Source organism: Cryptomeria japonica, chromosome 3 (assembly GCF_030272615.1).
Source record: "Cryptomeria japonica chromosome 3, Sugi_1.0, whole genome shotgun sequence".
Lineage (NCBI taxonomy): Eukaryota > Viridiplantae > Streptophyta > Pinopsida > Cupressales > Cupressaceae > Cryptomeria > Cryptomeria japonica.
In genome coordinates, this window is record NC_081407.1 from 387,819,007 (window position 1) to 387,835,924 (window position 16,918).

General features: G+C 34.9%; 1 protein-coding gene across 4 annotated transcripts in view; it reads left to right on the top strand.

Annotated features, from left to right (window-relative positions):
* LOC131052981 (probable protein phosphatase 2C 60) overlaps positions 1-654 on the top strand; it is a 118,930-nt gene extending 118,276 nt beyond the window's left edge. For all 4 annotated transcript variants that reach the window (XM_057987590.2, XM_057987592.2, XM_057987589.2 and 1 more), the window contains 2 exons: positions 129-183; positions 326-654. In XM_057987590.2, the coding sequence (XP_057843573.1) occupies positions 129-183; positions 326-472 (202 nt within the window). In that variant the 3' untranslated portion in view covers positions 473-654. The remainder of the gene's footprint in view (positions 1-128; positions 184-325) is intronic.
* The last annotated feature ends 16,264 nt before the right edge of the window (positions 655-16,918 follow it).

A 16,918-nucleotide genomic window follows, 5' to 3' on the forward strand; every position in this document is an offset into this window, starting at 1 on the left:
TTGATTTTTCATACGTGGTTCATATTAGTATCTCATTTAGTTCTCTAGAAGATTTGTCTTGGTAATGAAAAGGAGAGAGGTTATAGCCTTGAACAATAATTGCTAACATATATGATTCATTTGACCAGGGATGTCATGACAAGCCAGCAGGTCGTTGATTTTGTGCGTGAAAACATTAACAATGTATGTATCTACCTTCATAACCAACTGATAATCATTGTATGGACAACTTCTACCAATTACAAAAATAAAAAAGAGGTTATGAATTTAATGGCTCACCAAATGATTAGTGTTCAACTTCTTGACTTGTAACATAATGGTGCAGGAGGCTAAGCTTTCAACAGTTTGTGAGAAGCTGCTTTCTAAATGTCTTGCGCCATCAACAACTTTAGGTGAGGGTTGTGACAACATGACCATTATCATAGTGCAATTCAGGAAAAAATCTCAAATAGAAGGCAATGTGAGCACATAAGATTCATATTGACTTTCCAAATTTTTACTGACTATTATGTAAAGTTTACACATGCTTCCGGTTTTTATGTATTCAGATATTGTACTCATCTACTCTATGATAGTGAAAAATGTAACCATAATAACTCCAAATGTCATTCAGATATTCAATGTTCATAAGTATTCGTGTTTTCAAAAGATTTAGCTAGCTGTTTTTGGACACTCTTAAATTGAAAAGAATCTTCTTTTCTATTGATTTGAAATTATGTTACCTAAAAAATGTTGAAAGGGAGTGAAGTTTTTAAAACTTAAATATTGAAAATTAAAATGAAAGAAATAATTGTATTAGATTTGGTAAGTGTAGCTTTCTAATGTGTGAATTGCAAGTAGTTTTGTGCAGTTGCAAAGCAGTGACGGTTGTAACTTTTTAAGAATTCTAAAATAAATAATTGGTTAGAATTTTAGAAGTAAACATTGTTGATAATATTCAGTACTTCACACTTTCATAAAATTTTGATAGATGATATTGCTAATCATGTGTGTGACAAATTTAAATACATTAAGTGATTTGAAGATTATGAAATAAATTAAAAGGTTAAAAAACCTTTTTCAAATAAACGTTGGTTTCTAGTTTTTAAGGAACATTATGTTTTTGTTTCATAGAAAACTTCGTTATGTTACAGAAAAGAGTAGTATAGTAACATGAGGGATGCAAAAGTCTTGTGACATTACCTCGTTTATGGGGTTGGGCAAGTTGATCTGCCTGCGGTCGTCAGAATAGATGTTAAATGGATTCCGCTAGATGCAAGTTGGATTAGGATCAATTTTGATGGGGTAGCACGTGACAATCCAGGGCTGGTTGGGATGCGATGTGTAATAAAAAATCAGGATGAGAAGATACTAATGATAGTTGTTGTCACATGAATTTGCACCTGAGTACTAAGTATGATGCTCAGTAATCTCGTGAAACATTGGAAAATTTTCGAACCTGTGGGTTGCTCAAGTGAAGATGAACCTCCAGATTATGGGTTGGCTCCCCTTTAAATATCCTAGAAACTACTGATCTTGCTTGAGAAAAAGGATAAAAACATGATCTTGAACTGAAACAATAAACTTGGAGGTGATACACCAACTGAAAATGACTTGATATGCTATTGGACTCATCACTACTCAACTATGAAGCTATAAATTCACAACCCAGATTGACATGTTTTGCAAAAATGATTTCATGTGAAAGGTTCTAATGTTTGATGTCTGTTTGAAAGAAAACAATGTTGTGTTCATAACATTCATTCAACAAAACAAGATACACATTCAATGACCTGCACTATAACATGTTGTTCTTGAACTAAACATTGAAGGAATACGGCAAAAATAAAGGATCTTAAGACAAAATCACAATAATCTTATCACTCTTTTCACATACAACAATTAGACAAGAAGATATATGAGAAAAAACTAACTTGTTTAATGAAAAATAGGAGTCATCTTCATTACAAGTTTGGAAAAATGATTGCAAAAACACTTGATATTGCTCATAAGAAAATGAGTTACAGAAGTATTTTCTTGTTGCTACAGCAGAGATAAAAACCTAGAACTGGAGAGAAAAGGAGAAATCTAACTTTATCAAAAAGAGGCTCCAAAAATTGAATTTGAAATTCTGGCTCTCTTTGACTCCCGCTATTTGACTTGACTAGCTTTGAGTGTGAACTCCAAATGTAGGTAAGGTGGCTTCTCATTCTCCTCCAAATCAGGTGTTAACTGCTTTTGAATTTGAAACCATGATTTTGTTGGGTAAGCAGACTTGAAAACCCCACAAAATAAGGCTGGAACTGAAGATTTGATGTTTATTTTCCTCTCTAAACTGCCCTTGGTCGATGTCCAGCCATGTGGGTCTTCAAATTAGGGTTTAAAATGTAGATTAGGTCTTAAAAACATCCCCAAATATTGTTAGATTGATTTGAATTTGAAATTCAAATATTGTCAATATTGCCACCATGGTCTATAAACTCCCTTTAATGACTGTGACTGCATTTCCTTTATTTGACTCTGCTCTTGTACTAGATTGTTTACCCTTGAGACTACTCTACTAGTTCCTAAAGCATTGCTCACTGGTTTAATCATTGTGATTGTTGTCATACTTGTGTCAGACCCTGTCATAGCCCTTTTCTCAATGATTTGCCCTGTTTTTTACAGTGGTTTGGGCTTTTACTAACACATATCTCATTATCCCTGTGGTTGCTCTTGGTTCTGATCCTCTCATCTTGAGGATTTTGTTTAAATGTTGCAACTCTTTGAACTTTGTAGACACTTGTCCTATAAGGACTGTGGTTGTCACCTTGGAAGAAATCAGTTATATGAACTTTTAGGACTGGTAGATACTCTTTATTCATGAGAAATAATGAGCACATCAAAACACTTAGGTACAAGAAAACCTTACCTCTTCTTTCCACTGTTGTTTTACTGAATGAAACTGTGATGAACTTGGCGCTTTCAGAGATGAGACTACTATTTTCTCCACCATTATGGGCATATCATTCTCATGCTTGATCTTAATGCATGCCTCCTAGATCTGTTGCCTACACATTTTTTGCTTTTTAAACCTGGGAAATACCGCTCCTTCATTAAACAGAATTGTTGTTCCATTCTATCTGAAAATCTACTTAACTGAAATCTAATATTCTTGGCAGCCAAAGAGGAGGAAAGCTTGGAACAAAGATTTTTCTAAAGCTTGAAAAGCCCTTAACTTTCACTCTAACCCCGAGTTAGGGCTTTGAGCAAAAGTTTTAAACAAAAGAAAACTTTGAATTCCCTCCTAAAAGAAAGATCACGTGCCTTTCACACTCTTTTGCCTTCAATAACATCAAAGAATGAAACAAAATGAAGCCTTTTTTGACATTTTGAATTAATTAAAGACTTTCCTTGGAGACCTTAAAACTGAAATTGAGACCTCTAAATATAATTTACACCAAAGGATTAAATTGGGTAACAATAGCAAGGAAGAGATTGGGAAGAGCAACTAACAATCAAGCAAAGTTTCAAATGGCACTATTGGAGTTGGTGGTAAGAAGAAAGTTGAAATGCGATAAAGTCCACTTGGAAGGAGATTTGCAACTCTTAGTCAATGCAATCCCAATAAGAAAAACACCAAATTGGAAGTGAGGAATTGGCTTAGGCAAATAAAGGAGATCATAAAGTATTACAATTATTTTGTTAGATCCCATATATTTAGGGAGGGGAATGCATTGGTAGATGGCGTCATAAGGCAATGGTGGAAATGATCATAGAGGACATAGAGGTCAAATCACTGAACGATTGGCACGATTTCCACAAAACTTCCATCATATCACAAACGCATTAACAATTGATCTACATGGAAGGTTGTTTCCCTGAAATTGAGAAAGTGACATATGGCTCATGGAAAGTTTCAAAGCCAAGGCAGGGGTTGTCCTCCATCTCTTGTGTATGGTGTTGGGGGATGAATATTTGAATGGCAATGAAAAGACACCATGTGAACATGGATATAGTGTTGATGTTTACAACAGTGACTATGAGAATGGTGGAGGCTATCATGGCCAAGTTGGTATGGTTACAACAGTGTAGGGGTTTGAAAGGATATCTATAATGACCTACCCTAAGACGAGGACTGGTGTCAAATGGAAGAATGTGGCTGAAGATTAGTATGGATGGAAATGACCCATTGATGCAATTTGTGGTGTGAGGAGTAGGGATGGATGTGGCTAAAAGGAGAAACTATGTGCAGATTGGAATTAGTTTTATCAAAGGAGCATTGAAGGGGTCAAGGCTAGAGACAAAAGCTAGCCATTTGCCCTAATGGACGATGCAGAAGAAGATGGTGCTAAGGATGGGATGGAGTTTTTGTTTTTTGTTGCTATGTAAATGTATATGTTATAAGATATATGGTAGATAATAGATAAGTATTGTAAAACAGGGAAATATAGATAGAAATATCAATTTATGAGCCAATTTTGTGGAATAAGCTCCTTGATATCACAAAAGTTATGTAGAATCTTCTACCCAATCAATAGGGGCTATTGATGTAAACTTTATTTTGAATTTAATATACGGTGTTGCCTTGTAGAGTCATATCAACTTACCACAAAAAAAAAGCCTTGTTACATTATATTAGTGAAAACAATAAACATAATTGGTAACCTTTTACGAAACAATATCAGGAACAAGCTATATAGATGATAGGGGACATGGGATACATTTCCGAGATTACTTTTTTAAGGGAATGACTATTTTAAAAATAGGGAAAATAAAAAATATAAGAAAATGTTAATATTCATATGATAACATTGATAAGGCATTTGTCATAGGCATTATAGAGCCTTAAAACAAACATTAGATTTGAATTCAGATTTCACATGAGTTGGCAAACAAAATAACAAAAGATAATTGCTTTAATTATCAATATGCATATAGATTATATAAAAATTGCAAGAAAATGCCCAAAGATTGAAATTTTTTAGTACAAAATGATAAAAACATAAAAACTAGGCATTGTGCCTAGTTATCTTTTAGTCACACTGCATTAAAATTGAAGTTTGAGTTTCAATTATGAATGGTAAGAGGGTTTCCCGCAAAATGTGACGTCTACCAAACTCTTGTGCCTCTTTCTCATCAACCTATATAGCATTTCCAACATCAACATCACAATGTGTGGTTGGAGTATGGTGATACTTAAAAGTTTGTCGATCTTGTAGCTGCAAGGCACTATGCATGGCCACCAAATTTTCGAATTATCTAAAGGGAATGTTGTTTATCTTGACTAACTAAATGAAGCCATATGTGAACCAATTCCTCTCTACATCAAAGAAAATGACAATCTATGAAAAGAGGTTAGTGTTAAGTGTCCTCGACTTTGGCATTTTTTTGTCATGCCACATCCATCATCCAATAGGATTAGTTTGAGCTAATTTAACTCTATGTGCCCGCCTATGGTTTGCTAATGATTGGACCATGAAGATTAGAAAATGTTAGCCATTATGTAAAGTATAGAAGATTTTTCATCAACATACATTTTTTGAAAGGCCTTCTTGAGCTCTTCTTCCACATCGTCTTGAGAAGATTTTTCTCAAGCATGGGTAGATACCATTTCAAATTTAGAGGATAGGCTACCCATGTGAAATAATATGTTCATCATGTGTCCTCGCATCACAATGGACCTAATATGCACCTCATAAAATCCCAAAATAAGATCTTCTACAAATGTCGTGCTTCATCTACCTAAGCATTGTATTATATGTTTCATAATTTTGTATAAGGTTGGGAGTGTTTGTATCAACCATTTTTATGAATTGCATAAGATTTGACATTAAGGAGCAAATATTTTTGTGAGTGCAAACTTACAAAAATTTAAATTTTTTAAAATATTCAAGCTCAAATGACAAATACTGAATGTTATTACAAAATTAAAATAATTATGAGTTAGAAATATTAATATTTTTTAAAGAAGTAATGGTATAATCAATAATTTCTTATCTCATTGTTGACCACTGATCATTGTCAAGGATCTTTTGTTCTATGCTTCATTCAACTATGCTTATCTTTGGTCATCTACCTCATTTTGAATTAACCATGATTAATTATAGAGGCTACTACACCCCAACCATCTTCTCTAATAAAATAAAGTACTTAACACATTTAATATTTATGGGTTTGAAGAATTCTTTCTCAAAAAATAAATAAATAAAACAAGGGAGGTGTGACAATTGCAATAAAACAAGTGAAGTGTGATAGTTGCAAATGAACAATTGTATGTCTCTAGCTTATACTACCTTTGTCTCCATCTAATATATCTTCCCAATGTCTTTTAGAGCATTGTTCAAAGCATGAACACAAGATGGGGTCCAAAAAAGATATGTTTGTAAGCACCTTCAATTATCAAATCAGCTAAGTACATACATAAATTGAATTACTCACAACTTGTACAACTTTATAGACCCCAATCTTTCCTATAGCATTCTTCAAATTTTAAAATTAGAAGTTTGGATCCATCGTCTTAAACAACCAATAGCTCTAAGAAAATAGGGGTCAATTGAAAATGTGACAATGATATTGATGAATGGGTGCCATTTAATTCTACCCATTCACAATAATAGAGCAACCACCCCTTAACCATGTTTGCCCTATTTCTTCTATCAACACATTTACCTTAAAATATTATTCAAGAAGGGTGGAATATAGTTTACGTTCTTTAGGGGGTAATGAATTACCGACAACAATTATATCTTTAAACATTTGTTTGAAATGGGGAGAACGTGCCACATGAAATGGTATGCCACTCATGATTATGCACTAAACAATCTTACAATAGTAGTAGTTATTTTCTTTCCCTTGATAGAAATAAAAACCTCTCCCCTTCGACTAAAAATAGTTATGGTTTGGGTAGACAATGACACATTAGATTGCCTAGCCTCCATTGCGATTCCCGTATTTCTTATCCCCCCATCCATGAGCAATCTAGTCATCTCAACATTCTCAACTAGAATTATTTTTTCATGAATTTTTATCTTTGATCCACTTATATTGAGAATAAACTTTTGTGGAGATATCTGTATAATCTTTTTTGTACAAATAACAACCATACTCAAATTCATCCCTAATTTTTTTATTATATTTGTCTAATGTGTGTTACAAACCGTAAAAGAGGCTTTTTGGATTAAACGGTTATTATGCATAGTTTTTGAAGAGTAAGACATTAACATGGATTGTTTGAAATTGAAATTCTTGCAACACTACCATTCACAAACGAAGCCCCAACAATACTTTTTTGACTTCTATGTTGAATTTCAAGATCTTCACTCTCACTCCCCTCACTATTGGTCTTTAAAAAATATCAACACCAAGAGGGTAGACATCAACCATGAACCACCTGCACAACACACATCTACATCCTACATTAATGGCATCACACATCTAATAAGACAATCAACCATCTGATCATCTCCTTAATATTCATTTGCATTTCATATTATTGCAATACTTGAGTGTAGACATTAACACCAAGAAGGTAGACATCAATAACAAAGAATACCTTCAACCATCAACCATCTACACATACATTTGAATCCACCACAACACCTGAGATTTACATTATCCAATAATCAACACCATATACTTGAGGCATAAATCTACACAATTAATCATAACATATCAACAACATGTGTTTCCAACATATTCAACAAAGCTTATCATCAATAACAACTCCTAGTCATCTCCATTATATCTGTGCACACAACTGCACCATAATAGCAACACTCAATCTAAGTGTTGACACTAATGCCCAACACCATAACTACACTCACAACAATATCTAGTATCCTCCACAATATTGAGGGCTGACATCAATGACAACAACGTCCAACAATCTATCTATGTATCTATCTATCTAACCATCCATCCATCCATCTATCCATCTATCTATTTATCCATCTATTTGTAAGCACTAAAAAATGGTCGACGCTTATGATTTCCCTTTTTAACATGTCTTCGTATCACGTGTTTGATCTTTAATATTCGTCGATCCCGTGTCATTCTTCGATTCATTAATTATGTCTTCTAATCGATCACTTCCTATCGATTTCCTATCATTTTGACCTAAATTGCCCTTCTTGACTACGCAAATTAAATGATTTTGTTGATTACTCAATGTCTATCTCATTGGCTTCAATTTGACTTAATTCGTTGCTATAGTTGAATAATTATCAATTCTCTCTTAGGGTTAAATAATCATTTAATTATTAACCCCGTTTATCCTAACAAATCCCTCTTTGGATAAATAAATTTATTTTTTATTTATTTATCCATATTGCTTTTGTCTTAATTAAATGAATATTTAACTGGCTAATTATCAAATTTGGAGTGAATTAATAAATCCACCTCAATTTTGATCTCCACGTCTAAGTCCACCTCACTCTTCCACTTTCCCAATGCGCTCCACTTAACTTCACTCCTTATGTTTCACTCTCCACTTGGAAATGGCATGTCTCCTATTTGGCTTCACTTAACTCATCCTCACATTCAATCTTGTCCATTGATTGCAATCGATCTTGTCCATCCAATTGATCTTCAAATTTTGTAAATTAAGGTCTCGTTTCTCATCTTTATAACCATGACCATTTGAATACCCTCGCAATCACACTGTTGAATTCATCCTTGCTTATCTACATATGTGCAATCACCCATTTCAGAGCTACGTCACATTAGAGGAGAAAGAAGAAGCAATGAAGTGACATCAAGGGAATGCAATGGTTTGATTTCAATTTGCATTTAATGTTGCTTATTTCATTTTGCATTTCATCTTGATAGCTCTATCGATTTGATTAGGATTATTTTTCATGATATTTTCTTTGTGGTCGGTTGTGTTTCTAACCATTTTCCTAGTCAACATTTTGGTGAACCCTACATGAATCACATCAAATTCTAATGAATTGGTGTGTTTTTGTCTGCATGCGGGTGTCAAACAATTGACTTTCATCTTCTATGCATCCAAGAGATAGATTTGTGTAACTGACTCTCGGATCTACACAATTGACCCTAAGAATTGCGTAATTGACTTTATTCATGTGTGATTATACCATATTGTGCTTTAAAATTACATAGTTGACCCTCTGTTACTACGCAGTTGTTGACCCTACTCAATTTTCTAATTTTGGTTTGCATGCAAGGATTTTCCACATTTTAATTTATATCACACGGGGTTTCTTTTATGCAATATTTATGTTAAGTTTATCAAATTTGTTAATTTGAGGCTAATATTAACCCTACGATTCACACAGCCTAATTAGGGGATTGTGTAGGGGAAAAAGCGAGACTAGGTTAACATGCCCTAATCCTACCTTTTGACACACATTACGGAATACGAAAGAGCCTAGAGATATCACACACTTGGCTACTTCTTTTTGTGAAAGAGAGAGCCACGGGATATCTATTAGGATTTCTATTCCTTCGTTGAAATTGAAAGATAAAATGATGCAAGTTCAAGTCCTAATCCCAAAATGCAAGTATGAACTAATAACAAGATTGCAGAATTGAGATTAAACAATGAACAGCTGTAAATACAAGGATGAAATAAGAATGCAGATGTGTACCCGGAGTCAAAATCGGATTGAAAATGTTCGGGACGGGGGCGCGGGCGCCACTGTCCTGATTCTGTCCCGAAAACTGCACCGGAAACTGCTGTTTTACACTCTGGAACACTGTCGGAAATGCTGTCTGTTCGGAGGACCAGGGCGCCCAGCGCCTCTGTCCCAGGGACCAGGGCGCCCAGCGCCCCTGTCCCGGTCTTTTGCTCTACAATTTGGTGCGGAGTGCTGTCTCGACCTGCTCTTCCCGGATCTGTCCCTTGCGGCGTCGTCCGAGTCCCGAAACCTGCACTTATATCTGAAAATGGTATGGGCGGCTATATAGGGTTTTGCCTTAGTCAAACCCCCGCTTCGGTGGTTTCCACCTCCACGAATAGCCAAGTTGTAATGTATAATGTATTGTGTGTGCAGACCTAGTGTGTGTGCAAGGTCCTAAAATGCAAGAAAGCAAACTAGAGCAACCTAGAAAGTAAACCCTAATTGCTTGTAAATGAAAATGCTCTAAATCAAGATGCAAAGTGATCTAAAGCATGAATAAAGGATATATTGAAGCTTATGCAAAGACATGAAAACAATATGAAATCATACCCAACCCTCAAGGGAGGAGTACAAGCCAATCTTCAGTCGGTAATCTCCTATTGTTCTTCAATGTCTTCCAAGCCCTAAATGGATGAATGAAATTGATAAATGCTTGATAGAGGGATGTTGAATGTTGTTGAAGTCTTCAAAGATCTGCTCTTTCGCTGCATATCAGGTTCCTGAAAACAAAAATCGGATCCCTTCAAATGAAGAAAGAGAGCTCTTATGTAGGAAACCCTAGGTCGTAATTTCGTCTTTTGGCCGACCTAGAGATTGAATATCCCGCCAATTTCTTGGGGTTAAGCTTTATTTTATGATTGGATTGTGCTCCTAAAATTTCGAGAAAAATGTCCGGGACCATGTGCACTCCGGGCGCCACGGTCCCGACAACATTTCACCAAATTTTCAGGGCCGTCGAATATGATGATTTTAGAGAGAATCCCGAAGTTACAGGTGATTTCGAGATGTTTTGACCCCGAAACCAAGCCCCCAAGTTCAAAATAGGACTTAATTAGGGTTTTTGATTGAGTGATGTATTGGAGGAATAAAATGAAAAGGGCGTGCTTTAACGAAAGGGCCCAACTTTATGATGTAGAAGACTATGAAATAGGACCTTAGACCTAATTAATTTGATTAATTAAGTGCTAAAGGAGAAATGCAATGCAAAATGTAAAATGCACTAAGGCGGGTGCTAAACTAGGTGTGAAATTGTACCACCCTAGCAAGTGCGTACAATTTACGACGCTACAGGGATCAATTGACTACAATTTCTCATTTCATTTTGCAAAGTGGTTAAAATGAAAGTCATCTAGCCTAATTAGGATGTCAATTAACGACAATTTCTTATTTCATTTGGCATAGTTAAAATAAACATCGTCTAGCCTAATTGGGGGACAATAATTTCTCATTTCGTTTTGCAAAGTAGTTAAAATGAACATCATCTAGCTTAATTAAGAGATCAATCTGGCAACAAATTCACATTTCATTTTGCTAATTGTTTTTTTTAATTTAAGTGGTACTTTCCTTTTGTCTACTATATAAATGGCCTAGGCTAAAGCCTAAGCTACTTGGTGATGTTTATCTATATCAATAGTTCTCCAGTACCCACATTCGTATGAGTTGTATCAAACCCCTTTTTATAAGGGTTGGGATAGGCTCTTTAGTGATTCACTGCCGCATGTATGGGCGTCAAGCCCCCAAAGTTCCTCCACTATGAATCAATTTTTTTAGCAGCCCAAATCCCATATTTGTTGATTCAAGGAGTGTGCATCGTACCCCAAAGATACCCTCCATGCACCTCGCATTGTGAAAAAGGAAACTCCTCAATTACAAGGTTTTTGAGCCTTCAAAATAAGAGAAAAGTGTGTTAGTGCCGTGTTGGGGGAGTGAGTGCCACCTAATCTCTATTTGTTCATAGTGTTTGTGGTATTCTAACATGAGGGCCTCAAACAAATATCAGCCATTTCCAGCCTAGGTTGTGAACGTTTTCAAATTGTTGAGACCAGTGATTTCAAAAATGGGCTAATCTAAGCCCCTCAAATCTTACTCTAATTTTTCAAAGTCAAATAACCAATGAGTGATATAACAAATTTTCAATCAAAACACAACTCACCAAAATTTCAAACTACCCAAATGCAATTGTCAAAACAAATCAGTCTCAAAACTCTCAAAACATTCAAGTTTTAAAATATGGGAGACCAAACATATCAAAAACTTTGAAATCTCATTTTAACTTTGCACGTCGAAAAATAGATCTCATCTTAGGTTAAACTTTGCCTAATCATTATATTTGCTACCTCTTAAATCCATTATTGCATTGCCATTGCTTAGTCCAATTTCAAAATATTTCATTGTGTATGTCCTTAGCTTGCATTTAGATTCTCAAAATCAGTTTTTGGAGATGTGAAAAGAAATCAAGTTTGTAGATCAAATTTTAGGTTATCGTTAAGGACTTTAGACCTTGTCAAAACTTTGTCTCTTTATTACCATTATCAAGTCAAAACCCTAGCTCATTAGTCTAGTGATAGGTTGACTTTGTCCTTTGTCCATTGTTTTGTCCCTTTGGTCCTTTAAGGTCTTTACTTCATCTCGGTCTCTTAGGGTTACCTCCCTAGATTTGTATTTTCCAAGGTCTTCATAAATCTCAAAATCCCAAAAACATAGATTGCATTTTTCATCCCTAAATTGCATCTTCAAAAATATCAAAAAACATAGGTTGCATCTTTTAGTTACATTTGTCCTTGATATTTTAGAATCACATTCACCTTCCCTTAGTTGCATTTCATCCACAAACTTCAAAAATCCAAAAATATAGCATAGTGCAATAGTTGAAATGAGATCTGAAACATCAAGGAGGCAACAAGATTTGACATACCAACCCATGTTTAGTCCAATTGATAACACACAATTAGGTTTTGATCCAAGACAATCAAAGTTCCATCCAACACAACAAAAAGGAAATACGATGGAACCAATCTTTGATCCAAATATCAGTACACTTACAAACACACAACCGAAATATGGTATTGTTCAATTAGGGCCAACACTAAATTTTGAACCAATTTTTGAGCTAATGAAACTAGGATGTAGTAGTCTTCCACCCAACACCATCAACAAGTGTGCCACCAAGTCTGGATCTAAATCAATTAACTTAGGGTTATATCCAACAAGGCTCATCATCAAATGTTCAAACAATTTTTCATCCAGGTTTTGGTTATGTTTAACCTAGATCACCCTCAAACTTTCAACAAGAGGCACATTCAAACATACAGTTGGACGCATCATCAAATTCAAAATCCTCACATGGGAGTCATCTCTCGTTAACAAATGTTTCTCAAAAGGAAATTGATAGGGCAATAAATGATCCTAGGCTTGTCAAAACTTTGGATCAACTGATCTATAAGGATCCTGTGAGATATTTCAAACATCTTAAGGATGAATTTGATACACAACTTGGCACACATGAACAAATAAAACCTATCTTGGAACCAATGCAAACAAATCATGTTTCAGAATGAGAAACTACAAAGGTACTTTCAAGGAAAGTGGTTTGTAAGAATTTAACTTTACAAATTCCCCCAAAACTTACATTTGAGCAGTTCAATAATCCTTTATTTAACACAATACCACCAACGCCTCAAATAGATCCATATATAGTAGCAATACCATCCGTGATGACATAAATACTAGTGGGTACATTTCAACCTAACACATTAAGTGTTCCTTAGACAAATCAACGTGGCATAAAACATGTCTACATTTACCACAAGTATGCCATATATACTACCTATGGACCAAAACACGAACACACAACAAAGTGCTCTGCTTTTGTAAGAAACTCCCTCAATCAATTTCCCATCTATGGGAACAACCATGAATGTCCAACTAGGTCAAAACCTATCAAAGCTACACATACCTAAATTGGCAATGTTACCTCCAATTGTGCCACAAGTTAATGTACCTTCTTTCCCATCACAAGCCAATGCCAACAAGCAACAAAATCAACCCACAAACACCTTACAACATGCAGGCGTAAACATGATGTCACAGACGAAGTCTCCCAAGCAACGAAAGCACAAAACCAAAATTCTCAATAACTTGCTTGGAACATTAACTCATTTGTGGTCAAAATCCGACGAAAGTGAATTAATTTATTGTTTCATTAGGTACCTTTCAATTTAATGTGAAATTTTCATTTTTTCTTTAAATTAGTCCCCGGCAGGAAAAACAAGAGATCTAAACTAGATCTGGGGATGGCGATATAGCCAAGTGGTAAGGCAAGGCAAGTAGCTACCGGTTTTGCTATGACTTTTTACTATCATCCCACCATTCTAGAAGCTTTTGCCTCTATTCAATACATAATGACTGAAGAATAATTGGTTCTAAAAGAACCCGTGCAGTTCGGCAGACTTCACGTTGGTTCGTGTTGTAACATGTGAATATGTTATTAATCTTACGCTTATCTCATTGATGCAAAGATAAAGATCAAAGGAGCCTCCTAGCTTAAACCCATTGCTTAATTTTGCTCGTCGAAATTTTGATGAACGAGAATTTTCGTCGCTATTCCGACGAACGCTTAAAGTCAACCTGTTTCCAACGAGTTTTTTTGTTAGCTTGTGCTTTCTTCATTTGTGGTTTGTCGATGAGTATATAGTTTGGTTCTCTAGCCAACTATTCTAATATGTTTAATTACAGACATATTTGATTATTCCAATCGACACTTGAGGTTGACATAATATTGTGAGTAATCCAAACATTCCTTTACAGTCACTTGATAAGGAATTCTTATGTTGGTTTAGTCGTTGATTTGAAGGCCACTATCAAACTGTCCCAAAAATAGTGACAATTACAGTTTGGAAGTTTTTTTTTGTTAAGTGCAGTTGTCTCTCACTTTCTATTCATTTTAAAGAACCATGATTGTTATCACAAATGTACTATTACTTAGTGTATGGATTTGTCTGATAATGACGAACAAATGATGACTATTTAGGTTTGTCCTCACAGTAAACTTTAAAAGTTTGACTTCTTCCAATTTTTGGAGTCTTCCATTGTTTATAGGCCTTAAGGACCTTTTGAACGTTGCCTCAAGTGCATGTAGACATCCATGAAATTACCTTGACTCCCCTTGTGATCCATGTGGAAGGTGAACAATTGTAATGAGCGTACAAAAGTTTGTAAGTCTGACCCTTGACAGTAAGTTCACAAACTTGATGGGGTGTTGTTACAAAACAAAAGCATATTGGAAAAGGTTGCATTACAAGGTTTGATGTCTATGTTCCTAGAGTCTAATCCTTTTGGCAAAAATCTGAATCCAAAGTTCATATATAGTCCTATGAAGGTGCATTGATATCATGAGTGGATGTGTAAAGTAGCATGTTTGAAGCATGGTTTCATTGTTCCCTACTGTCCTATTGATCAAGAGTATTGTTCCTTTGAAGAACATGGTGTTCCTTTGTTCAAGCCTTGTATCCATGAAGTTGGCCTTGTTATGTGTTAAATCTTGATGAGACATTGTGCCAAGAATGCCTTGTGGGTGGTTTTGCTGATTGGAGCCTTGTTTCGACGCTTTATCTAAATATTCAAGCTTGGTAAAGAAAAATCATGTCAGATAATATTAGTGTAGAACAAAATGAAGAAACACTTGTAAGATTGTGGACTAGATTGAAAAGAAAGGGTGATGGGAAATGTTATTGTCCTTGCAATAATTGCAAGGACTTAAAGACGAGAAGACTTTTAATCGCAATAGCTGAGAAACATTGTAGGCAGCATGGTCATGTTGAAGGGGGGCATGATTATCATCCATTGGTAAGTTGTTCATTATATGTCTTTATATTGATTGAATTTGTAAATGTTTATATCATTTTAACATGATTTTTAATATATATATATATATAATCACTTGATCATGATCATGGTTTATTTGTGTCGATCATTATTATAAAGGTGGAGCGCCCTAGGGCACATGATATGGATTATCATGACCCAGAGAATGTGGATTTGCAAGCGGAGGAACATGGAGCTGTGAATATCGAAGATGAAGTTAATGATCCTATGGAAGAAGATGATCATGCGGCATAAAACACAGTTGAAGATGATGGTACAAATACATTGATCCATGGTACATTTAGTGGCGCAACTGATCATGATGATGATCTAGATGACTTTGATGATGTTCACGATTTACCTATACTTGAGAAGGCATATGAGCCCCATTATGAAGGCTCCCAAATAACTCTTCTCTATGTTGTATTGTTGTTGGTGAACTTGAAGGTTATGAATGGTTTATCCAACATAGCAATCTCACGGATGTTAAGGTATGTTATATATGTCATATTTTTTCATCTATTTTTGTTGTTAGTTCATCACTAGTAAATAAAGGATGAAATATGTACCACTAATATTCGTTATATTTGTTGTAGATTGATAAGTGAATTTTTGTTACCACCATCAAATATTTTACCTCACTCATATTGAGATCTATCTGCCATTATGAAAGATATAGGAATGGAGTATCAAGCAATAGATGCATGTCCCAATGATCATATTTTATATCATAAACAACATGAATTTGCAACAAAATGCCAAGAATGTCATATCATTAGATTTTGAACAGATCAACTAACAAAAAAGGTGGCTCGCAAGGTTCTTCATTATATTCCCATTATTCCATGTATGCAACGATTATTTAAGTATGAAAGCTTAGTGCAATTTATGGATTACCATGCACTAAATAGAAGTGGAGATGACATTCTTCGAATGCCTACAGATGGTTATACATTTAGGGACATGGAGGAAAAATGGCCACACTTTAAAGAAGAACCTCGTAATCTCAGGCTTTCATTGGCAGCAGATGGTGTCAATCCATTCGGAGAGATGAGATCTATTTACTCGGTGTGGCCTGTTTTTGTTATCAACAATAACATTCCTCCATGGATGTCAATAAAGAGGGAGCACATAATGTTCGCAATGATTGTTCCAGGTATTTATTTACATCAATTTTCTTTAACATAGTAGCATCTCATTTGTCTTATTTATTTCATAATGACTTATATCTTTTTCATTTAATAGTCATGTAGATTAATTTATATATATTGCATTAAAATGGTTATAATAATTATGTAATGTTTATCTTCATTCAACTAGGTAAGTATCAAATTAAAAATATGAATGTATATATCAAGTCTCTTATTGACAAGTTACTAAAGTTATGGAATGGTGTCACTATGTATGACATCTCTAAAACAATAGGACAAAGACAATTTCAATTCCATGCAATG